General features: G+C 41.7%; 1 protein-coding gene across 2 annotated transcripts; it reads right to left on the reverse strand.

The window, feature by feature from the left end:
* Positions 1–401: 401 nt before the first annotated feature.
* Positions 402–25,773, reverse strand: tbc1d8b (TBC1 domain family member 8B). Of its 2 annotated transcripts, XM_066659606.1 has the most exons (21): positions 25,390–25,773; positions 22,620–22,730; positions 22,086–22,204; positions 21,651–21,873; positions 21,328–21,568; positions 12,997–13,204; positions 12,599–12,763; positions 12,315–12,434; positions 11,168–11,318; positions 10,666–10,880; positions 8,791–8,908; positions 8,201–8,486; positions 7,758–7,884; positions 7,553–7,651; positions 6,993–7,061; positions 6,516–6,780; positions 6,181–6,246; positions 4,928–5,008; positions 4,664–4,705; positions 3,093–3,190; positions 402–2,898 (listed from the first exon to the last, which is right to left on the reverse strand). In XM_066659606.1, the coding sequence occupies exons 1-21, from the start codon at positions 25,514–25,516 to the stop codon at positions 2,350–2,352; spliced, it is 3,480 nt and encodes a 1,159-aa protein (XP_066515703.1). In that variant the 5' UTR covers positions 25,517–25,773; the 3' UTR covers positions 402–2,349. The 2 variants fall into 2 exon arrangements, with proteins under 2 accessions (XP_066515703.1, XP_066515704.1); XM_066659607.1 differs by lacking the exon at positions 4,928–5,008.
* Positions 25,774–26,049: the final 276 nt, after the last annotated feature.

Consider the following 26,049-nt stretch of genomic DNA (forward strand, 5'->3'; position numbering starts at 1 on the left):
CACAGTCTCTGAGGGTTCTGTGTCATTTTTAGTGTCAGATTCCAGAGCCGAGTTTCTCCTGAAAGTGTGTGTATTTTCTGACAGGTGTGAGGTCAGGGATCAGGGACCAGAGGCTATTCCCGTCTCAGCAGTTTTCATCTTTAAATGGAACCAAATTCCAGCAGAGTACTGTAACACACATACTTTACAGACACCCACATGCTGAACAGACACTACTACTACTACTACTACTACTACACACACACACACATTACAGACACTCATCAGTCAGTAGTGTGTATTTGTTTGTGTGTGTGTGTTTAAAACGCCTTTATTAAGGTGATCTCAGGATTAGTTTATTCTCATAAAAATGGTCCAGAATCTGTGACAAATATCTGTTCAGAAACTGTTAAAACACTGTTTAAATCTGCTTTATTTCACAGGAGTCTCATTTCATTCACAAACAAAAACAAAAATTTTTTCCCAGAGAAACACACAAACAACATGACAGACATCTTAGCCATCCAGGTACGTGTGTGTGTGTGTGTGTGTGTGTGTGTGTGTGTGTGTGTGTGTGAGTGTGTGTGTGAGGCAGTTCTAGAGGTATAAAAAGAGGCTGTGTGTGTGTTTGCATGTGTGTATACAAAATAAACAAGACATTCACTGGTTACACAATTAAAATGATCAAATAATTTTATTTATTTAATTTAAATAATCCAAATATCAATTACCCTGATGTAATGATTAGTGATCTTTTTTTTTTCAATTGGTTTGTAACCATGGTATCGCTGTGTTTTACTCTTTAATCCTCAACAGTGTCCTTTTACAATATTCATTAATTTACCTTTATTATATCATTTACATATCATTTCCATTAAGTTTTCTGTGTGTAATAAAACACTATTATGTACAAGCCTCACCCAGAGCGCCACCTGCTGGACCAATGCTGACCACGCAGCTCCAGAGTTATTGAGTTCACTGAGACAAATATATTTCTCATTTACCTGTAATGATATAATGTGTAATAATTATACTGTCTGTTATAATTATATAATATATATTCTGTAATAGTAATATAACCTGTAATAGTGATGATTAACACTGCAATAACTGTAATAAATGTTAGTTTATATTTTTACGGTTGGAAGCACATTGTTTCTCTCAGATTGTGAAAACATTAATAGTCCCTTATTCTTAAGACACTGCAGCAATAACAACATTAACATACTGTTCCCTCATATATATCCTACACTACCACAAAACTACAGATTTTACACTACTTTAGTGCACACACACACACACACACACACACACACACACCACTTTAAATAAAACAATAACCATGACTCTGCTGATAATTTCATGGTGTAGCGACTTACTCGGCCACATGGAGCTCTACAGTGAATGTGGAACAGTGGAACTGTGTTCCGAACAGACAGACTCCTTCTTTTACACTCGCTCCCCAGCTTTGATCTCTAAATTCATTTGCATATTGTATGTGTTTGACACAGGAGCTGAATTAGAGACAAATATTTTCTCACAAGAGTGTGTTTATGGCTTTTGGGGCGGGGTTAAGGTTAGGGGTGGGGGAGGTACTTCGCTATTTTGATGTTTTACTGTTTAAAATTATTTCACTCTGTGTGTGGGTCTCTCTCTCTCTGATCTGGTTCCTGTGAGTCATGTCCATGAGAGCATTGGGGTGTGTGTGTGTGTGTGTCTCTGATCTGCTTCCTGTGAGCCGTGTCCATGAGAGCATTGATGTCAATGTTCCTTTTGAAGAAGTGGACGATGCTCAGTTCGTTTAGCAGCGATGCCAGAATTTGTTTGAAAGAGAAGCTCCAGTTCTCGCCCCCCAGGGTCTCAGGTGTGCACTCAGGTGTGTTGGGCACAGAGCTGTAAGTGCATGTGGGGCTGCTGGTGTCTGAGGGGCTGGAGTCTGGGTCAGGAGATGGAGTTCTGGGGGAAATGGTACCCACTGTGAACAGGGTTCAGGAGTCTAGTGCGGGGGATGAGTGTGACCCTGCAGGGTACTGAGGGGTGTGTTTTGTGTGTGTGTGATCTGTTTCCTGCAAGAAATGTGAATGAGAGTGTGTGTGTGTTTCTGATCTGGCTCCTGTGAGCCGTGTCAATGAGAATGTTGGGTGTGTGTGTGTTCAGTGTGTGTCTCTAATGATGGTCCTGTAAGTTGTGTCAATAAGACTGTTTGTGTGTCTGTGTGTGTATGTGTGGATGTGTTTGTATAATTGTGTGTCTCTGATCTTGTTCATGCGAGCGGTGTCCATGAGAGTGTTGGTGTGTGTGTGGTTTTGTATGTCTCTGATTTTGTTCATGCAAGCAAGTGTTGATGACAGCATTAGGGTGTGTGTGTGTTTAGTGTGTCTCTCTGATCTGGTTTCGGTGAGCTGTGTCGATGAGAGCATTAGTGTCGATGTTCTTCTCGAAGAAGCGGACGACGCACGGTTCGTTTAGCAGCGACGCCAGAATCTGTTCGAAAGAGAAGCTCCAGTTCTCAGCTCCCGGGGGCTCAGGTGTGCACTCAGGTGTGTTGGGGACAGAGCTGTAGGTGCCTGTGGGGCTGCTTGTGGTGGGGCTTGTGTCTGAGGGGCTGGAGTCTGGGTCAGGAGATGGAGTTCTGGGGGAAGTGGTGCCCTCTGTGGGTGAACAGGGTTCAGGACTCAGTGGTGCAGGGGTGGAGTGTGACCCTGCAGGGTGCTGAGGGGAGTCGGGGGCAGTCGGGGCGTTAGTGTGAGGGGCAGTTTGGGCTGTTTTTGTGGGGCTGTTCTCCTGGAGTCTTCGCCCCACCTCCTCCATCCGCAGTAGGAGGCTTGTTACCCGGGCAACAGCACAGTACAAACTTTCCTCTTCTATGTCACCATGGAAAACACTGTACAGTGTCTTAGACAGATGAACAAACTCTGTCTGTAACACACACACACACAAACACACACACACAGAGGAAATTACCCCCATGGCACAATACCTGGGTTTTGTAAAGTGGGCAGTTCCTGGCTTAAAGGCAAAAGACGTATTGTGTGCTACTAAGACTGCCAAGTGAAGACGGAATAATGCCGCGGGAATGTGGAAGATGTGTCAGAGGAGGGCAGAGTGTTTACCTGACGGATCCTGGGCAGGTCTTTTATACTTTCCTCTTTCTTCTGTAACTCATCCTGCCACTGCTTCAGATACTCCTGTAAATCTATCTTACCCTGACCTAGGGGGAGGGGGGAGGGACGGAGGGAGAGAGAGAGAGAGAGAGAGAGAGAGAGAGAGAGAGAGAACAAGAGAGAGAGAGAAAGAAAGAGAGAGAGAGAAAGAGAGAGAGAAAGAAAGAGAGAGAGAGAGAGAGAGAAAGAAAGAGAGAGAGAGAGAGAGAGAGAGAGAGAGAGAGAGAGAGAGAGAGAGAGAGAGAGAGAGAGAATTAAGAGAACTTTATTTAGCCATCAATTGACCTTACAACATTCTGCACAAATTCAAACCAGGACCAGGACTATTTACTAGTCAGACTTGCATTGTAGATATCTGAAATTACATTTGTACTAGTTAAAATATAATTGTGATATCTCTAATTGGAGTTTTTACTAGTAAAAATGTAATTAGGAATATGAGAGGGTGAAATTCATTGTAAGTCAATGGAGAATTATGGCTAGTCAGAATTACATTAAAGATATGTCCCCCTGTAATGTGACTAGTCAGAATCTAATTATAGTAGTTGATAGTCATAGTCATAGTCATAGTTGATATCTGAAATGGGAGTTGTTACTAGTAAAAACTACATTAGCGAAATCTCAAATTAGATTTCTTACTAATAAAAATGGAGTTTTATTGCTGGTGTCATTTTAGGCTAATACAGCTTGCCATATCCACACCGTTATTTCAAGTTATTTTTTTCTCTGACACTCAATATCCTTATGCAGTTTCTTCACAGCCAGGAGAAGAGATGATACAGCATGAACATAATAACACTGATAGTTTCACGTGCTGCACATCTTGATGGTATGGTGTGGTATATGGGGTACAAAGGTAGTGGGGCCATTCTTCATCAATGGAAACCTCAAGGCCATCGGATATGCGAATTGCTACATGATGATGTGTTTTCCTCTTTATGCACTGAAGCTGGCACGTTTTTCCAGCAAGATGGTGCACCACCACATGGTCTCAGGTTTGAGCATTCCTAGATGAACAGTTTCCTGGAAAGTAGATTGGTCATCGTGGGCCAGTTGAATGGGCCCCCAAGGTCTCCCAATCTGACCCCCTTAGACTTTTATCTTTGGGGTCATCTGATAGCAATTGTCTATGCTGTGAAGATACGAGATGTGCAGCACCTGAAACTACGGATACTGGAGGCCTGTGCTATCAGTGTGTGAAGAGTGGGAGAAGAGGGTTGCATTGGCAATCCAACACAATGGGCAGCACTTTGAACACATTTTATTAGTGGTCAGAAACTTGTAAATAACTCATGAAAGAATAAAGTTACGTTAAAACCACCATTGTGCACACCGTTGTTTTTCTTGTGAAATTACCAATAAGTTTGATGTGTCACATGACCCTCTTCCCATTGAAAAATATATATTATGCATTTAATTATTTACTTTCAAGCAAATCTTGAAATTGAAATTGAGAGAGAGAGACAGACAGATAGGTTGTGGTATGGTGATGTGGTGGAGAAATAATAACAGATGCTTACCTTTCTCTGGACTCTTCCTGATCACGGCATCAATAGCAGATTCTAAAGACAACAGAGACTCATCAGCACTGAGTGCATCGACAACACACACACATACAGAGACTGTTCACTTTCTACACTCAACATGGCATCTGGAAACGACTGTGTATTAAAAGGGAGTCTAATAGAGAGAAAGGGTATAGAAACAGAAAGAGAGTGAGGGAAAGAGCGAGAGAGAGAGAGCGCAAGAGAGAGAGAGACTGAAAGAAAGATGTGAACGCTGACCAGAAAAACGAGTGGAGAAAGAGAACTCTTCAGCAGGAAGAGGAGAAGCAGAAGATCCAAAAGCCTTACATATCGGAGTACCTGATAACACACACACACACACACACACACACACACACACACACACACACACACACACACACACACACACGCTCTGAGCATTAGCAATGTCTGTCTTTGATGAATAAACATAGACTGCAGTGGTTTTAAAGTCAGGACTGATGTGGACTCATTCAGGAGGAAGTTTCTAACCATAAAAACTGTAGAAGAATGAGGAGCTCAGAAGCAAACACCTGACGGGTGTCTCACTGAGTTTTAAACAGCCAACGGGTGTCTCACTGGGTTTTAAACAGCCGACGGGTGTCTCACTGGGTTTTAAACACCCGACGGGTGTCTCACTGGGTTATAAATACCTGACTGGTGTATTACTCAGTTATAAACACCCGACTGGTGTATTACTGGGTTATAAATACCCGACGGGTATCTCACTGGGTTTTAAACACTCGACGGGTGTCTCACTGGGTTATAAATACCTGACTGGTGTATTACTCGGTTATAAACATCCGACTGGTGTATTACTGGGTTATAAATACCCGACTGGTGTCTCACTGGGTTTTAAACACCCGACTGGTGTCTCACTGGGTTATAAATACCCGACTGGTGTCTCACTGGGTTATAAATACCCGACTGGTGTCTCACTGGGTTTTAAACACCCGACGGGTGTCTCACTGGGTTATAAATACCCGACTGGTGTATTACTGGGTTATAAATACCCGACTGGTGTATTACTGGGTTATAAATACCCGACTGGTGTATTACTCGGTTATAAATACCTGATGAGTGTCTCACTGGGTTATAAATACCTGACTGTTGTATTACTCGGTTATAAATACCTGACTGGTGTATTACTCGGTTATAAATACCTGACTGGTGTATTACTCGGTTATAAATACCCGACTGGTCTATTACTGGGTTATAAATACCAGACTGGTGTATTACTGGGTTATAAATACCCGACTGGTGTATTACTGGGTTATAAATACCCGACTGGTGTCTCACTGGGTTTTAAACACCTGACGGGTGTCTCACTGGGTTATAAATACCTGACTGGTGTATTACTCGGTTATAAATACCTGACTGGTGTATTACTGGGTTATAAATACCCGACTGGTGTATTACTCGGTTATAAATACCCGACTGGTGTATTACTCGGTTATAAATACCTGACTGGTGTATTACTCAGTTATAAATACCTGACTGCAGGTGGAGCTTGAAGAGAAATTTCAGCTTTTCTGTGAATGAGCCATTATACAGGACATCTGCAACACACACAACATCAACTTAAAAACAAATACAGACATACATCATCAGCAAAAATATAGACAGATAAACAAACACAAATATAGACACAAAACTACAGACACATAATTGTCAACACAGATATAGACATGGAAACATCAACACAAATAGGACACATATTATCATAAACATCAACACACAAAAAGGATTGGATTGGACTGGAATTGAACTGAACTGAACTCGATGGGACTGAACTGAACTGGTTTGGACTGGAATGAGACATACTCACCGAGAGTGCAGATGAATTCTCTGAAGTTCACGAGTCTGTCTCCATTCTCATCAGCGAGATGAAAGGCTGAGAGGGCGAGTGAGTGGAAGTGTGAGAGTGAGTGTTTATGAGTCTGTGTGCTGTGTGTCCAGGGCAGCAGCAGTATAAAGAGAGGACAGAACTGATCTGGACCAAGCTGGTACTGATCCAGGTATGGCAAACTGGGGTCATGGTTCTGTAGAGACTCGCTGTTTATACTCCAGTAACAGGACATGAAATGCTGTCTCTAAAATAAACACACACAGGATATTTTTGTTGGTTTAAATTCAGAACAGTGGACCGAGATGGAACCAAACATCCTCCTCTAAAATCTCCTCACAGAATGCTAGGAAAGTAAACGTTGGAGGGCACGGTTGATGCAGACAGTGGAGGTGCTGCTGGAGGTGGAGAAAGAATAAAATGCTGGGTGTATGCTGGGGATGTGTGTGTGTGGTTTACCTTAAACAGTAAATACAGCTTATCCAGCTGAGGCGTACTGAACTTCACGTCCTGAGCAACAACTCGTAACTGTAACAAACAAACAACAAAATACATTTTTTAACAGAAGCCTTCACTTCACATTCTCAGTGCTGTGAGAGTGGTGATTGTTTCAGCAATGACGTCAACATGGAGTTTCACAGCAGAGACTCATGTCCACCCCACAACCCTGAGTGACAAACACTGAAGGTTTCTTACGAGTCAGAATCAGGGTGGTTTGACTGCCCTGGAAGACGGTTGGAAGAGTAAGGACTGGATTATGGGCTCTCTGCAATCTAGGAGAATCTGGAAGACCGTGGTCTACCTTCACCTTTGAATCAGGAGAACTCTTCCAGTTCTAGATTGTGTGATTACACTGAAGCCATGGCCAAAGCGGACCTTCCATCTCTGTCAGTTTTTATTTGTCACTGAGGCGCTGAGGTCACTGAAACCCTGAACAGTCCCCGAGACCACTGAAGGAGTCAGTCACTAAGAGCAGATTAAAAATACTGGGAGTGCGTGTGTTTGTGGGGGGTCCTCACCACATTTTGTTTGGTCGTCTCCTCCAGCATCTGAATAACGTAGAGTTTATTCCGTTTCCTCATGTTCTCCACCTCCTCCCAACGGAGCTCCCCAAATCTCTGATACACACACACGCGCAAACACTTAATTTGTACTTAGCAAATTGATAATCAGATAGCTGTAACATTCTGGGTTGTTTAAAGTGTAAACTGTGTGTGTTTGTACCTCATAGGCCTCTCTGATGAGGTCAGAGATGTCGACACTCTGAACGGGTTTCTGATTGGTTGGTGTAGAAGCCTGTTGTACAGTGGCTGGGAGGGGACTGTCTTTATTGGAGACATTGTCAAAAAACCTAAAGAACACAATCACAAAATCCTTCGAGTCATAGACCAGGTTCACACAAACCCGAACAAAAACAGAACTGTAGTGTACGACCCCTGGGGGCAGGGGCTGGTGGCTAGGGGCTGGTGGCCGGGGGCCGGAGTCTGCCACTCCCAACATCTCCAACATACCCCACTTCCAAATCCCACTGCTCGCAACACCTCCAACACTCAACCAACAGCTCCACCCCACCCCCTCAAAACCTACAACCCCCCACCACTAGCCGAATTTCTTCTTATCTTGGTGAAGTGAGGAGGTAAAGTTTAAGCGGTAGGGCTAACACTCACCTGTTCAGGATGGTGACCGCTTCAGCGTCGTCATGACAACATAGCAGGGCATCCATGTTGTAGTTGAGAACGGCGAGGGCGATCTGCAGAACAGCACGAATCCCATCAAAGAAAAAACAATCCACAACGTTTACAGCACTTTCGATTGGCAACACACTTATAAACAATGTCAGGAACCATGACAATGACACGGATGAGAAGAATGACAGATCTGTCATGTGATCCGTCAGAGAGGTCAGGTGATCACGGATCAGATCCTCAAACACAGCCTGGTCCACCAGGGCACCTGGAACACACAATCACACACACATATTACACATAACACATACGCATTCCCACATGCTTAAACACAAACATTTACAAATATACATTCTCTGACACAAACATTAACAAACCATTCCCCGCAGAGTCACAGGGGCTTCTGCTGCCCTGCAACGCCCAGGCTTGGAGAACTTTACACTGCGATGAGCACTGACTCAAATTCAAGAAAATGTATTTATTTATTATATATATTTTTGTATATTTCACAGTGTGAGAGAATCACAGGAAATGAAAGAGAACTGAAGAGAAATAAACACGTGTCCACACACCAATGATCCTGCGGTTAAAATAATCCGGCAGCATCCGCTCACACACTGCAACCAGCAACCAGAAAGCCTCCTCCTCATTAGCATACAGCAACAGAACTGAGGTCACGATGTTCATTGCCTGGTGAGAGAGAGAGAAACATAAACAGAGAGAGACCGATACAGAAACAAAGAGAGAGACAGATAGAGTGAGACAGAAAGACAAAAAGAGCAAAAAGAGAGAGAGAGAGAGAGAGAGAGTGAATCTAAAAAAAAAACATCTGAATAATATTAATTTAAAGGAACACTATGTGGTATTTCTACCTTTATTATTAATATTACAGCTTCTAAATAATTGTGATCCAGAGAGCTGTAATAGAATTGTGAAGAACAGAGCCTTTGTGGCTACTATTCTGGATAGACAGCCTTTTATTTGCATGTGCCTAGCTCAGTGCTTAGCTCACAGAAAGCAGCTGTACCATTTAAGAAGGAACAGTTTCTGGTTTTTATTCCCCCCAAGTGAACATTTATAACCAAGCAATATCATAATCCACACAGGGACAAATGAGCTCAGGGTTCAATAAGAGAGTGTGGCTACATCCCTGATAGCAGTGATACAGAAGGCCAGCAGCACCTTCGCTAACTCAAAGATCTCCACCCTCTTGCTTCACAATGATTTCCACCGTTACACAGTCCAGAAAATCAATGCCAGGGAATGTGCTCTCCAGCCAAACACCCACTGCGACCATCACCCCACTCTGGATACAGCCTGCCTCTTCTCATTTTTGCAAAAACATTGATGGACTTCACACTAAATAAAATTGACTTTAACATCACACTGTCCCACAACTCAAACACCTTCCAGAACAATTCAGAACAAAATCAAACTGTCAAGCCCTACAGCAGGAGCATCTCCCCAAGCCCCACATCTGATGGCCCAGCACCATACTCTCCACTACACACCACAGCCTGGCAGGCGGAGAGGACCTGCCGGTTTTCCACCTGCATCAACATCAACATTTACCATAGGTTCACACAAGCACATCATTCCCACACGCCTCAGCACCAACTACCCTGCAGGCCTGGAACCCTGACCGATGCTTAGGGCATCAGTGGAGCAGCAAATCCTGATGATGAACATCAGTTATGTTTGTGCCTGAGGTAGTGAATTGTACAGGCAACAAATGCATGATTCATTGTGATTAAGGCAAAGGTACTTTAAATAACTACGATATGAATAACACATTTTATTCAGACAGAATTATATTTTCACATTTCACTTGGGAATATTCAGTTTCTCTCTTTGGTTTAAAAAGCCAAAAATTGAGATATTACTTAAATTAGAAACACTGCAATATTTGCAGGACACATGGTGTAAAGGTCCTTCCACCAGGTTAAGAGTTGTCGCTCAGTGCAGTAAGAGGAAACTCTCCCACAGCTTGAAAGAGAAATTCCTCACTTCCAAACACAAAGCCATGTAATGATCTGTGGGGACTTCAACACTAAAACTACATCAGCACACAGGGTGATCACTTCATAACAGGTGTTCTTAATTTTCTCACATACTCTGTAGAGAAGATTGTGACAAATCACTAAATGCACACGAAAAAAATCTACTGCAGCTCCGTGGAAGCATGGGTCTGTCCATCGTGAAAGGACATATGCGAGGAGACTCCTTTGAACAGTTCATATACAGCTTAGCTCTTGGCAGCATCACAGTGGACTGTGTCATAACAGATCTGGGCCTGAACTTCCTGAAATCCACCAACACCCCTCCCTGACCACAGATCACAGTACACTTCAACACACCAACAGTGAGTAATTGAGTTAGACATTGAGTGAGACATTGAGTTAACACCGTACTGGAGTTAAGAAAACTCAGAGCCAAAGTTGCAGTACCTGGCAGTATCCGATTTTGGGATTGCGGTGGGCATACGCAGTGAGGACACGGCGCAGGGCTGATATTCCTTTCTCTGTTTGGAATGCCGGGTGTTCTGGGAGGGATCGATGTAAATCCCGCTCAATTTCATCACACGCCAAAGAACTGCTGCCCATACACTTGTCCAGCAGGGCGGTGTAATAACCAGGGTGGGCTGCCATATCATTAACTGCACCTGTACACATACAGATAGGGAAAGAGAGAGAGAGAGAGAGACAGACAGACAGACAGACAGACAGACAGACAGAGAGAGAGAAAACAAAGATAGAGTGGTGAAAAAAAATCAGCAGACACTCCTGGGAACCATCTTTTCTGGTTCAGAAGCTTGTTTATGTTGATGGAAAAGTACTGAACAGCTCAAAATAAGGTTCACAAACAGGTGAGATCCAGTTCCAAACTGGGGGAAATGTACTGCCTGTATATTTCTCTCAGACTCTTACCTGTTCTCTCTCAGATTCTTACCTGAGAACAGGAGCCACAGCTCTCCACGGAGAGATTCTGGAATTCCTCGGACGACAAGGTCACGGGTTTTTTTGGTGCAGAACATCCCGCTCCCACGTTCATATTCTGAGAAGTGGATCTGCCACGACTGCTCCTTCATTCGCTCCTTCAGCTGCCAATCACATTGTTACCATGACAACAAGAAACAGAGCAGCACTGGGGGCTGGGTTTCTTACATAAGCACTGCTTTACTGGTCAAGTTGCTCATCACAGTGCTAACATGGCACTAACAATGAGCTAACACTGCCCTAACATGTAAGTAATATTTAGCTAACAAAGATAATACTGAAATAATGTTGAGTTAATGTGATAATACTGAGATTATGTTGAAATAATGCTGACATAATATTGAATTAATGCTGAGATAATACTGAGATAAAGTTGAGATAACACTGATAATGTTGAGTTAAAGCTGAGATAATATTGAGATAATGTGAAGACAATGCACCAATAATGTATTAATGTTAAGATAATATTGAGATTATATGCTGAGATAATATGTAAATGCTGTGATAATGTTGAGATAATGTTTAGATAATTTTGTCATAATATCGAGTTAATGTTGAGTAGATGCTGAAATAACATTAAGATATTGAGATAATGTTGAGATATTGTTGATATAATGTTGAGTTAATGCTGAGATAATGTTGAGTTAATATCAAGACAAAAAAGTCTGCTTTTTTCCCCTTCACTAGAAGGTCTGAAAAGTTACTAAATCTACCAGTAAAATCATTACATATTGAGATAACGTAGAGTTAATTTTGAGATAATTACTTATTTATTGTCTGTAACCGCTTATCCAGTTCAGGGCGGTGGTTAGTCTGGAGCCTACTAGGAATTACTCGGCGCAAGGCAGGACCACTGGAGGGGGCGCCAGACCTTTGTACTCTCACATTTACACCTATGGACACTTATGAGTAGACAACATGCGTTTTTGGACTGTGGGAAGAAATCTGAGCACCAAATAGATAATGTCGATACAATACTGGGATAATATTAAGATAATGTTTAATTAATGTTGAACTATTGAGAAAATGTTGAGTTAATGTGATGATAATGATGAGTTAATGGTGAGATAATATTGAGTTAATACAGATACAGTCCTCACCATTTTTGGGTCCAGGTTTTCTGAGTCCTGGGGGTGGAAGTCGTTCATCAGAGCCTCAGCACTAACAGCCATCTGGGACTGACCCACCATCACATCCTCCTCTTCATCACAAAGAGGGAGCTAACACACGCACACATTGAAAGTACATGTTTTGGTGATTTACACTGAAGGGTTGGTGTATATGTGGCTTATAGTTTGGGGTTCTCTGGTTCAGATGTTATGGTGTTGTGTCCTAAAGATAAAAAAGGAAGCTCCAGGTGGATGCAGCAGAAACAGGAAGTTACCTGCATGCTGTTGGAGTGCTGAGGACTCGAGATGAAGCATTTTCTGCGAACGGTTGCAGCCAAGCGCTCAAAATCTTGGACCTCAGAAAAACGGAAAGCTCTCTTCCCTCGGATACCCACACTCAGAGAACGAGTACTGCGGTCCATCAGCTCGACACTTACCACCTAACACACACACACACACACACACACACACACACACACACACACACACACAGACAAAATGAGTAAAACAGCCCAACAGCTCCACACTCCACCTAACACACACACACAGACCCAGTGATGTGGTCCAGAAGCTACACACACAAACGCACACGTCCACAGAGAATGAGTAAAATGGTCCGGCAGCTCCACACTCACCACCTAACACACACAAATACACACACACACCCACACACCTCACGTATGGGGATGATGAGGTGACACTGGCTGCCGTCCTGACTGGCGAAACACAGGTAACTCTGTGACACACACACTTTCCCCAGAATGCTGCAGTGAGCAAACGGAACCCACAGAAAACTCTCGTACACTTCACACAGCATCTCCTCCTGCGGCAAGCGGAAAAACGACCGGAATGCTAGGTTCCTTGCGTGGACTTCCAGAGCCCTACACACACACACACACACACACACACACACATCAAAAGAGCAAATCAGAGCGCAGTTTGTAATGTGTTGTGTACTGTAGTCTAGTGTACAGTAATGAAGTGTGTACTGTAGTATAATAATAATAATTATAATAATACATTTTATTTCAATCACCTTTCTATACATACAAATAAATAAACCATATATAAAAATAAAATATCCATAACATTATGGGAAAGAAGAAAAAAAAATTATGAGATTGAGATTTAAAAAGCTATTTGTCTTAAAAGTAAGATAATTCGCTTTTTATTTAATAATAAATTTTATTAAAAAAAAACAAACAAACACCACTAATATTAAAATAAAACCAAATAACATTATTCCAGTGTGATATTCTGTGTGTGAATGTGGTGGTTTAACGTTTTCCAAATCTTTCCTCATAGCAGTCCATATTATTTGAGGTTATCATCCAGTACATAGTTTTACTGGTTAATAAATAATGATTTTAAATAATGTGTGCTGTTGATTTAATAAATTCATGCAATCAGTGAGAATCTGAACAAAACATTGTTCTCACACCTCACACCTACTACTTTATTGAAAAATCATAGAAAATTATTTTATATTTCTTATTTGTTTTTTATTATTTGATTGTATTTACTGTGTTTATATATAAATTTACACAAGCACCACGCTCACTGAGAAGTAGTGTGTAATATAGAGTATATGGTTCTGTAGTGTGCTGTATTGTAGTGTGTAATTGTGTGTGCATTTTACTTTATTGTGTATTAGTGTGGTGTCTACTGTACTTTAGGGTGTAATGTACTGTAGTGTATTGTGTAATGCAGTGTACTGTAGCATAATGTTTAGCAAAGGTGGACAGTAACGAAGTAAATGTAATTCGTATCTGTATTTAAGTACTCTTTTTGTGTATCTGTACTTTACGGAAGAATTTCCATTTTTACTTTAACTTAAAATCTAAAGTCAAATATGTTACTTTTTACTCAACTAAATTATGAAAATCTGCCGTTACTTTTGGTTTATGTGTGAATAAAAGCATAACAACTCTGAACAAATCTCCCAGCTTCACAGCTCTCTCCGTGCAACACACAGCAGCAACGTTGACTAGGAGAGGAACAAACACAGCTGCCACACTAAAACAAGGGAAAATGTTTCTCCACCTAAAACCAATGATACCAAAGGCAGACAATTTAATCAACTGTTGTGCGAATTTGAGACTGAAAGTAATCACAAAAACAAAAACGTAGCCTGTTTAAGAAACAGATTTCTCAGAACTGCAGAAACAACTCAAACTATACTCTGCAACTATGTAGACAAAACAGAGAACTTAAAGGAACACTGTGTAATACATTTAGCTGAAAACCTAAAAAAGGGCGGCATGGTGGTGCAGCAGGTAGTGTCGCAATCACACAGCTCCAGGGGCCTGGAGGTTGTGGGTTCGATTCCCGCTCCGGGTGACTGTCTGTGAGGAGTTGGTGTGTTCTCCCCGTGTCCGCGTGGGTTTCCTCCCACAGTCCAAAAACACATGTTGCAGGTGGATTGAGTGATTGTGTGAGTGAATGTGTTTCCCTGTGAAGGTCTGGCGCCCCCTCTAGGGTGTATTCCCGCCCAATGATTCCAGGTAGGCTCTGGACCCACCGCGACCCTGAATTGGATAAGCGGTTACAGATAATGCATGAATGAATGAATAAAACCTTAAAAGGCGGGTCTGATGGGTTACCACACCTGGCTCCAGAGACCGGCCATCAATGGCAGCATTTGGAAGGGGTTCCTCTAATGGGACCAGCGGCAGAGCTAACGTCTTGGCCAATCCAGCTTCAAGAAGTTGGCAGCTGCTCCTGAATCCACAAAGGCCTGTAGACACGTGTCTCAAATGATCCCCATGCAAGGGTGGTGCTGAGGAACACCCCTTTAGCTCAGGAAGGACAGACAGAGTCTGTCAGGAGGCCTGCCATTCCTGATGGACCTAATCTTTTCCAGAGAGCTCTGGACAAGCAGGACAAAGATGACCTGAGCAACCACAGTACATACACCGTCCCTCATGTATGCGTGAATCGCTCTCACATCGGGAAAGGCGGGTGTGACTCCCTCAGATGTGATTGTCAATGCAGAGCACTAGGTCAACCACATCATCAAAAGAGTTAACAGGGTCTCTGTGGATCAGTTCATCTTTGAGCTCTTCCTTTAGGCCCTGGTGGAAGGCGCCTGGTGGAAAGCGCTGCACAATTCCCCCCACTCTCAGCTGCCATAGTGCGAAATTCGCCACAGCTTTTTTCCCTGACGTACAATCATGTCGTCATTCAAACTAGTCCGCAGAGGCACATGCATCAGGTTGGTGTTCCCAATCTGGAGTGGTCCAAGCCAGAGCTCGTGTAGTCAAGAGAGGGATGACATACACAATTTTAGCATGCTCTGAAGGGAACCGAGAAGGGTGCTGCTCAAAAACCAGTGAACACTGGAGAAGGACTGCTGAGGTGCTTGGTGAACGTTTTCTTTTAAATATAACTTTCCCCTTCTTATTCATTGAGGGTTAAGACATCTTGAGATGAAAAGGAACAAAAGAGAGAGAGAGAGAGAGAGAGGCTCAAAAGAAAGGGTCTTTGTAACAACAACTGCTTTAGTCCAGCAATGATCAATGCCATGCCCTGGGCATGAAAGAAACTTCTGATCTCTGAACGCTGTGGAAGAAGAAAGCTTCAGGCCACAGTTTGTGGCCCAGGACAGATGTCTGTGACCGTGATTCTCCAAAAGACGCAGATCCAGTGATGGAGAACACTGTCGGCTCCTTCAGAGTGGTTTACTCTGTGTCTCTGAGTATAGTATTGTACTGTTTGTATTTGTATATTGTAAGTATTGTACTGTAATGTGTTGTGTACTGTAGTGTACTCTATGGTAACTGTTCACAAATGGCCTAGCTGTGTAGAAGCAACACACTGTGATGGTAGCACAAGTTTACTCTGGTATAGTGTACTCTAGTGTAGTATAATGATAAAGTGATGAAGTGTGTAGTGTCCTGTAATGTGTATTGTGTTCTGTCATGTATTGTGTAGTCTAGTGTACTGTAGTGTGTATTGTACTGAAGTGTAACATAGTGTATTGTAGTGTTTAGTGTACTGTTTAGTGTACTGTAGTGTGTATTGTAATGTACTGTAGCATACTGTGTAGTGAGCAATAGTGTATTGTACTGTAGTGTAGTGTGTAGTCTATTGCAGCGTAGTAGCTCGCTCTTTAACCCTTGCTAAAATTCCTGATTTATTTATGGCTCTCATAATCCACAACTAATAACCAGGGGTTTGACAATGACAGCCTTTGAAGACAACTCCCCTCTACCTACAGGAAACCCACATGACCAGCAGATAGTCAAGCAATATCTTCATGTAGATCAGCACATTACTGATCTCTCCACACAAGATAAACTGACCAGCAAAGATCTCCAGACCTCTCTTTTGCAAGCTAGGTTCAGCCTGACCATTCTTTCACTACTTCGAGCCTACAAAGAACTTTGCATAACAGACAGATAAATATTCCCATGCTTCATTGACGCCTGCTTGTTTTGAAGTAGAATTTGTAGAAACAAGCATGGACCAGGAATGCTCTCAAGTGGACACTCTGAGGGACAATGACACACTACCTCAACAAACTTTTTATTGCTTTCTTCTTTCCATGTATATACTCATATATATATATATCTGAATACAAATATCCTGCATGTGTGTGTTGTAGTGCCTGTAACCAGGAAGGTATTAATTCCTTCCTCAATTTAAATGTGTATGAGCCTGCATTATTCCTCATGTATATTATTCCTACTAATCTGTATGTATACTAACACACCCAAGTGATTCATCCAGGAAAAGAAATTGGTACCAAAACATAAAATGGGTTTTCTTTACCGTTATCATCACAAGCCAAATGTAACATCATTAAAGTTAGTTGTAACTTATTATCTATTTGTTTGTTTTTATTGCTCAGTAAAGCACTCAAACTAAGGCTAATTAAAGCTTGTGAAACATATTTTTGGCCAGAATAAGTCAGCTCTGAAATTAATCCACAGTGTAGAGAGATATAAACTGAAATTAGTCAAAAGAGAGGCCTATCAGCCACCTGCTGGCTCCTGCCTATCCTCCCAATCAGAACCGCAACGTCGCCTGCCCACCTGGGTGCGGAAATCCTGACCCTCTCACTCGCCGCTTGGAGAACATCTAAAAAAACGCAGCAGATGTGACTGTCATCGATTGTATAACGGAGCAGCAAGGCCCCGTGGACCACCTTCTTCAACACAGGCTCACGAGCGGTATCCTTCAGCTAACGGAGCAATAATTACTTCAAAAGCAGCAAGGCCTCAAACTGCTTTCAGTACTTGACTGTTTGTCCCTTTGATAAAATCTACACTTTACTAGGTGTTATTATTATTTATTATATTATTATTATGCTATTAGGTCACCTACCTTAGAGTAAGATTACATTCAGTCAAACATACCCTATATCACGTTCATATTTTTATTATTATTATTAATAATAACAAAAAGTGTTTCATGTACATTAACACAGCCTGTGAAGCTTTAAAATTGTGCTGTGGTGATGGTGATGAGTGATCATTGTTTATCTGAATAATCTTTGTGTTTGTGTGGAAGAACTGCAAATCCTGAGATCTCACATTCCAGCAGGGAATTGTAATCAAAATTCATAACAAACTGAAAATTATTTCATTAACCACTAGCGAGTTGATAATAATAATAATCATTAATCATCAATAAACATTATCATAATTAATTTAGATCTAGTTCCCACGCTAGAGTACTGTATTGTAGTGTATAGTACACCATATTGTAGGGTTTAGTATACTGTAGTGTGTAGTGTTTTGTAGGGTAATGTGTGTGTGGTGTACTTGTGTGTACTGTAGCTCTGTGGTGTACTGCAGTGTGTAGTGTACTGTAGTGTGTAGTGTTTTGTAGCGTAATGTGTGTGGTGTACTCGTGTGTACAGTAGCTGTGTATAGTATACTGGTGTGTGTATTGTTCTGTAGCGTAGTGTGTGTTATACTGTAGTGTGTAGTAGTATATGTTACTCTGTAATGTACTGTAGCGTGTTGTGTGCTGTTGTGTGTATTATTTCTCTAGTGTACTGTAGCAGTGTGTAGTATACTGGTGTGTGTATTGGTCTGTAGTGTAGTCTAATGTGTACTTTAGTGTGTAGTGTACAATACTGTAGTGTATATTGTATTGTAGTATATGTTGCTGTGTAATACTGTAGCATAGTGTAGTGTGTTGTGTACTGTTGTATTATTCTCTAGTGTACTGTAGCATAGTGTGTAGTATACTGTTTTTAGTGTAGCATTATGTGTACAGTAGTGTGTATTGTATTGTAGTATACGTTGCTCTGTAATGTACTGTAGCATAGTGTAGTGTAGTGTGTAGTATTCTGTTTTTTAGTGTAGCATTATGTGTACAGTGGTGTGTATTGTATTGTAGTATATGTTGATCTGTTAAGTACTGTAGCATAATGTAGAGTGTAGTATTCTCTAGTGTACCGTAGCATAGTGTGTAGTATACTGCTGTATTGTTCTGTTGTGTAGTATTATGAGTACTGTGTGTAGTGTAAAATACTGTATTGTGTACTGTACTGTAGTGCAGTGTAGTTTATTGTGGCATTATGCTTAGTGTACTGTTCTGTGTGTTGTTCTGTAGTGTAGCATAAAGTGTAGTGTACTGTAATGTGTAGTGTACAGTACTGTAGTATGTATTTTACTGTAGTTTAGTGTGTACAGTCTAATTTTATTTAGCATAGGTAGTGTGTATTGTTCTGTAGTGAGTAGTGCACTGTAGTGTAACAATGTAGAGTGTACTGTAGAGTGTAGTGTATAGTATAATGTATTGTTTTGTAGTATAGTATGTAGTGTACTGTAATGTATTGTAGTGTAATGTTATGTAGTGTGTATTGTACTATAGTGTAACGTATTGTAATGTGCAATGTCCTGTTGCATACTGTAGTGTAAAGTGTAGGGTGTAGAATCATTTAGTGTGTAGTGTACTGTAGTGGAATTAGTTTTAGTTGTATTAATTATTATTATTTATTTTATTATGATTGATCTGCCAAAGTGTTCCTGGCCCCGAAACGATATCTGACCTGAAAGTAAGAATTTCGTACAAAAGTAGTGCACACAAATAAATAACCAATGATTGGTTTTTATCAACACAGCTATTTATTGAAAGTAATATTAAAAATTAAATATTGATTATACATTCATATAATTAAATGGAATACAGCGATGCATGAGGGAGGAAGGAGATTAATACATGAGGGAATTTCTCTATGATCACTACCCTAAACTCCATTTGAGCAGAGGACTTCCCAGTTGCGTAGGTCATTGAGGTTTCTGGAACATTTTTTGCCTCTTCTTCCCAGGGTTTAGGTCAGAGACACAGACGTAGGGAGGCTACCACACTGAAAGAGCCTGTGGCATTCTCTACCGCTGGGCCGCAGATGTGCGCCTTAAGCTCTTGTTCCATAATTTTAAGGGTTCAGAAGTCTGAGGAGTTTTTCATGCCCTGGGTGTGGCATCAAGTGTGGCTGGACTAAAACAAAGCGTCCTAATTTGCTAATATAAACACAGAAATAGATCCTTAGCCGTTTTTTCCTCTATTGCCTTCAGGCAATAGCTCTAAACTTACTTGACCTCTCTGGCCAGAAGTTGATTCACCATTGGGTGAATCTAATCCTCCCCTTTTGTTTCATTCCTGCCTTTCACTCTCTTACCACCTCCTTTGCCATTCTTTCTTTACTCTTCAACCATGCTTCATTTACCAACCCATTCTCTCTCCTTCTTCCTCGCTTCCACTCTTTTCTTCTATCTGTTCTAAATGCATGAGCACCAGTGGTTCAAACCAAACCTAATGACCAATGATAATTCGTCCCTGGTACTCAAATATAATAATTGGAGGCCCTCAGAGTTCTTTTCAGACTAGAACCTCCCTGAAGTGATGGAATCACATCATTTACTACATTTGACACGACAAAACAATTTCACATCTCTAAGTCATTCCTGTGCCAAAACTATAATAATTTTCTAATATTTCTATGCATGGTTTTCACAATGAGTTATTTCAAGAACCTAGAACAAATAGATTACATTTTAGAAAGATTAATTAGGAAGCAATATAAAAGATATATTCACACAAAGTCACAGCATGCAGACTAAAAATAATGTTTTACACAAATCTTAACCAAATGGCACACATAGCTGCCATGAGGAAATGCTGTTGATTTGTTATTTAAAATGCAGTTTAAACCACAATTATAATTCCATTTTTGCTTGTCCAACTGGAATTATTTTAACACTGTTATACCATCTGATAAACTTTGTGACCGATCCGATTCAGTTGTGGGAATTAAGGAAAGTTTGATCCTTTAGTTTTAAACTCTTTTGAGTAAGTGGTTTTACAAGGAAACTGGATTTTGGGCACTACATTCCATTCTTGCCCCCTGGAGACCTTGTGCCTTAAACAGAGCATGGGGTGTAATTTTTATTATTCCCTGTCAAAGATGTAGAATTCGATCTGAGCTGTGGAGATCCTGAAAGTGAACTGGCTAAATTTCTGAAGATTAAAGTCCCCAGGGTCAAATTTCTTTTGATTGAAATTAAACTAAACTTAGTACAAAAATGTATATTCATCTGAGACTACTGTAGTGTACAGTGTAATGTAGGGTGTAGTGACATATAGTGTTTAGTGTACTGTGTGTAGTGTATGGTAGAGTAGTGTAGTGTACAGTGTAGTGTACTTTTGTAATGTAGTGCAGTCTATTGTAGTGTGTGCTGTACTGTAGTGCATTGCACTGCAGTGTCACGTAGTGTAGTGTACTGTAGGGTGTAGTGTGTAGCATACAGTGTAGTGTAATATACTGTACTGTAGTATGTATTTTACTGTAGTGTCACAGTGTAGTGTGTAATATACTGAGGTGTTGTGTAGTTTACTGTAGTGCTTTACATTAGTGTACTGTTGTGTATTGTATAGTGTACTATAGTATTGTATAGTGTGTAATGCAGTGTGCTGTAGTGTGTAGCATACAGTGTAGTGTACTATGTATCGTACTGTAGTGTGTAGTTTTGTGTGTAGTTTGCAGTACCTCTGTGTGACGTGCAAGGGGTCAGACAGCGGGTGGTCCAGGCTGAACGTCTCCTTGTCGAAGAGCCGGGCGATGGCGTAGTCTGCAAGGTGCTGCATGAGGATGAAGGTCTGCTGTAGCCGGAGGAACATGGAGAAGAAATGATCTTCTCCTCGGACACACACTCGGATGCTCTCCGCTAACAACACACTGGACGTCCGTTCAAGACGACTGACCTCATCCCACGAGAACACCAGCTTCACTGAGACAGCACACACAGCTGTTAGCACACTGTTGGCCTGCCGTGGGTACAGCCCCATGGGGCGCTTTAGAGCTGGCCGTACCTTCGTTGCCGAGGAGGAAGGAGTAGAAGCAAATGAAGTTGGTGCTGAGGTAAATCCAGCCTTGGTTCGGGACACGTCTCCAGTAGCTGCAGGAAAAATACGTCACCAGCTTCTCCCTCTTCGGCAAACCAAACAAACGCTCGAACCTCAGCGCAGCCTCACGGTAACGCTCAGGGTCCTCATCAGAACCGGCACTCGACTTACTCTCCTCTGCTATCAGACCCTGTATGTACACACATACACCCCCCCACCACACCAATGATCTTCATCAGAACCAGCATTCGAATTACTTAGGAGCCAGCTGGGTTTGCGGGGGGTAGTACAGGACAAAATTTCACATTTTGGCAGATCTTCATTTTGATGCATGCAGACATTACTTTGAGTTTTGCTGATAGCTTGACTTGTATGTATTTGTATGTGTGTGCGCCCTCTCACTCTAATCTTGCCCTGGACGAAGCTCGTGATGTCATCATCCGAGTCGAACACAGAGAGAGTTCTCATAATATTAACCTGCAGCCACTCCCAGTGCTGAGTGATTTCCTCTAGAGATGCACCTGCACACACACACACACACACACACACACACACACACACACACACACACACACACACACACACACTCTTACTGGTGTTCGTTACTCTTTAGTGTACAGAAGCGTGCAATGGAAACAGTTTGCTGTAGAGTTAACAGAATTAGAATCACTTTATTTGCACACAGGAATGTATTCTATGCATTTAATGCAATCTGTGCAGTGAAACACACATTTACACACACACAGTAGTGAACACAAGCTAGCAGTGAGCACACATGCCCGGAATATCTTTACTAACCCCACTTATCCCACTTTACTAAACTATTACCCTGTAACCTCCCTGCTCGCCCCCACCTCCCTCAACCCTAGCCGCCCAAACTAAGCCACCTCCCTCACACCCGCCCCACCAGCCACTTCCCAAAACACACCCCCTCACCACAGGCAATGCTCCAGTAAACCTGCGACTCTGGAGTCTGGTGTAAGATTCTGTATGGAGCAACCTTTGCTGTGGAATCCAGCACTGTGTCCAGAGTCCCCACCAGGAGACCTAAACACACACACACACACACACACACACACACACACAAAACACACAGAAGTCAGTAACAGTCATGTAATCAGACATAGTAAGGGCAAAGGAAATGTTATTACTTTCCTAGAAAACAGACTATAACCTCCTTAGCAACCATCTGGAACACCATTCCCACAAATTATCAGCTCATTAGCAACCACAGCAGATTTTTCTTTAGTACCTGGGTCAGCAGCAAAAAAGTCTTGGCATCGATCAAGATCTATTATTTGACAAACACATAGGTAACATTTCTAGGACAGCTTTTCTCATCATTGAAATACTGCTAAATTAAAAAATGCCCTAGCCCTTCATGACGCAAAAAAATAGTGCATGCTTTTATTACTTCCAGGTTAGATTATTGTAATGTGGATTTACTGGAGTTGCTCACCACACTCTGACAATATCCATATTCTCTATAATTCATAAATAAAAACTGAACAAGCTTTCTACTCTCCAAATTAATGCCTGCCCTCCTGTCCGAGTGACACTGATGGATGACTGGCTGCCAAAGGCTCCTGCTCACCTGCCTTGAGACAAGTTATCTGCCCTCCATTCCCATTATCTGCTTCACTCCCTACCTTCACACCACATCTGTGGCCTGTCGTCACCTTGCAGCAGCTCCTGGGTATTTGATGGGACTGATTCAGCACAGACCTTTACTAAAGACCTCCACAATTTATACAGACTCCAAGGCTGCCTCTACCTGCAGTTTTAAATCTCTATTGTTTATAATAAATTTGACTAGAAGAGGATGGGTCCCCCGTGTGAGGCTTGGTTCCTTCCAACGTTTCTTTCTCCAGATTCTTCCTTGCCACTCTTGCATTTGGCCTGCTCACCTGTGGACGCGATTCGTTTGTATTGATTTTATGTGTTTAGAACTATATAGTACAGAGAGAACAGTTCTTTCCTGCTTTGTAGAATTTTTGACTTGATAATTGGAGGGGTTCCAGAGACAACGCATGTTTACAACCTTCATATGACTTGATACCTGCAGGGGAGACCATGTAATTATTACAGCCTTGCTGTCTACCTCCTCCTGCTCCTCCCCAGACGTGAAGCTCGACCAGGTTGCCAGTTGCCAAGCAATTATGAGTTTAAGAACTTAGGATCATAATAGTTAAGACGAATGTGCCATAATCAACATATTTACACAGAAATTAATCATTTCACTAAAAGGCAAAAAAGGAGCGGCCACCATTTCCGTGCATTTACAAGCCTTTATTGTACAAACCACCTTAAATATTTCGACTAGACAAGGAATGTTTTACTTATTTTCCCTTTCACAATAAATCTTGATTAGGAGGGAGATCTTTGCTTCTTAGTCACAATTTTTGTAGTAAAATATTTTGTTCCGACTTAAATGTGTTCGTTTACGAGTATTGGCAGTATTTCTTGAATTTTTTTTCCACCTTAAGAGCTGAAGCTAGCACTTTTAAAGCTTTTTTTTTAAAGAAACTGTTATTTCAATGTATCTGTTTAAAACACACAAACCAATTGTATGTGATGTCACTAAACATTTCCCTACTTAAGTGAAAGGCAAAAATGGAAATGGAAAATGGAAGCTTTCCCTGCATTTACAAGAATGTATGGTCTAAACCACATTAAAATTTTACACTAGACAAGGCTGGTGTTATTTTTTAGGAGGCATATCCTTGCTTCTTATTCAAGCATTTAGTTCCACCTTAAATGGTCTGTGCTAAACCTAGCGTTAGTTTTTATCAACAAAACTCATTTTGAAACACTTATTTTCCATTTAAAACACACGACCAAGTGTACATGTTACTACAACATACCTACCAGTGAAATGCTTATATTTGCGGTGTACTACCGAGCTTGATTTCTCCGTTCCACCTAAAATAGGTGAATCCCTACTTAATTTGTTTTTATTTTTAAACACAAGGCCAGTATTTGCTCTCGTTTTTCTCTGTCTTTGGTCATGGAGTTTTTTAGAATGGCAATGGGTCTGTTAAAATATAACATTAACTCTGTTCACTTGGTTATTTCATGGCTACAAGGCACTATGTTTGTGGACCTGGCAACGCGGTGGGTTTGGACTGTAATGTGATTGGACAGAGGGCGGGATCTGAGGCTGAAATTCCAGTAGAGCTCCACTGTGGACTGGGCACTTCTCAAAGAGAATATACTGCTCCAGCACTGCTTTAGGGGATGCTAGTGCTTCAATCTAATTTCCTTAATCCATGACCACACACCCTGGACATTTTATGACTAAGTACAGTAAATATATTACATATTGCTCCTTTAAAGTTGTGTTTATTTCATACGCCCACATACAGGACTTTTGCTTAATTATTTTTATTTTATACAGTTCTATAATAAAATCATATCCCATTTCTTTCTACAGAAGAGAATGTAATTAATTTTTAGGGAAACTAATTGGACTTTATCGCCACTGCTGTACATTTACACTGTTTGATCCTTTAGTGACAGTTCCTATACAGTACCTTTATTTCTGAGTTTATAAACTCTATACTGCCCAGATAAGCCCCACATACCCGAAACCAGATACCTCCCGGGTAGAAACTCGTTATTCCATGGTCATTTCCCAGCTATCACCTCTTTACCACACCCCCGGTTAAACACCGAATATATTCACGGTTGGTTGCCGGTGACTGACCGGTGAATCCCCCGCCGTTGTCTCCGTATCCGCGGCGTCTCTGCAGAAGAAAGTACTGGTTTGATTTCTCCGTGATCCATAGCCGCAGAGCGCTCTTCAGCAGAACCTCCTCCGGCCTCAGCCACATCCTGACACCCGAACCAGGACCAGGACCACGACTGGGATCTCTCCGTCACGTTCAGCAGGTGCACGCACCTCCGATTCCACCGCGGGTTCTGCCTGTTCCTCCTCCTCCTTCTCAGTCGCTCTCCCGCATCACTCTCCGAAAACACGTCGACACAAACCGAGCCAACGGCACCGAAATAAACAGTACTGGGCGCTGGGATCTGTAGTCTCCGAGAACTCACACATACATATATATACACACACTACAACTCCCACAATTCCCCGCGCTGCCACGTCCGCATCTGTCCTTTTAAAGGGCCCATAAACAAATCGGAGAATTCGATTATAATAAAATCTAACAAAAAATGATCACTAAACTACCTGATATGGTGTTATCTAGTGCACAGTGCAACTTAATATCACTCTGAACTGCTACATTGATCGTAGTCGGATCATATTCTGAACTTCAACCTCATTGTTTACAGAAGCAGTACACGTCATTATTTTGGGTCACTTCAGTGTATCCCTAGAAACTGGTCGTCTGTGTGGTTCGGT

The sequence above is a fragment of the Hoplias malabaricus genome, chromosome 2 (assembly GCF_029633855.1).
Source record: "Hoplias malabaricus isolate fHopMal1 chromosome 2, fHopMal1.hap1, whole genome shotgun sequence".
NCBI lineage: Eukaryota > Metazoa > Chordata > Actinopteri > Characiformes > Erythrinidae > Hoplias > Hoplias malabaricus.

Excerpts from the sequence above, each read along its gene's own strand:
- tbc1d8b (XM_066659606.1), bottom strand. The coding sequence starts at position 25,516 with ATGTGGCTGAGGCCGGAGGAGGTTCTGCTGAAGAGCGCTCTGCGGCTA. Across the intron at positions 13,205-21,327 it reads CCCTTGCACGTCACACAGAG|GGCTCTGGAAGTCCACGCAA; the intron begins GTACTGCAAACT and ends GTGTGTGTGTAG. Across the intron at positions 6,247-6,515 it reads AGAATTCATCTGCACTCTCG|ATGTCCTGTATAATGGCTCA; the intron begins GTGAGTATGTCT and ends TGTGTGTTGCAG.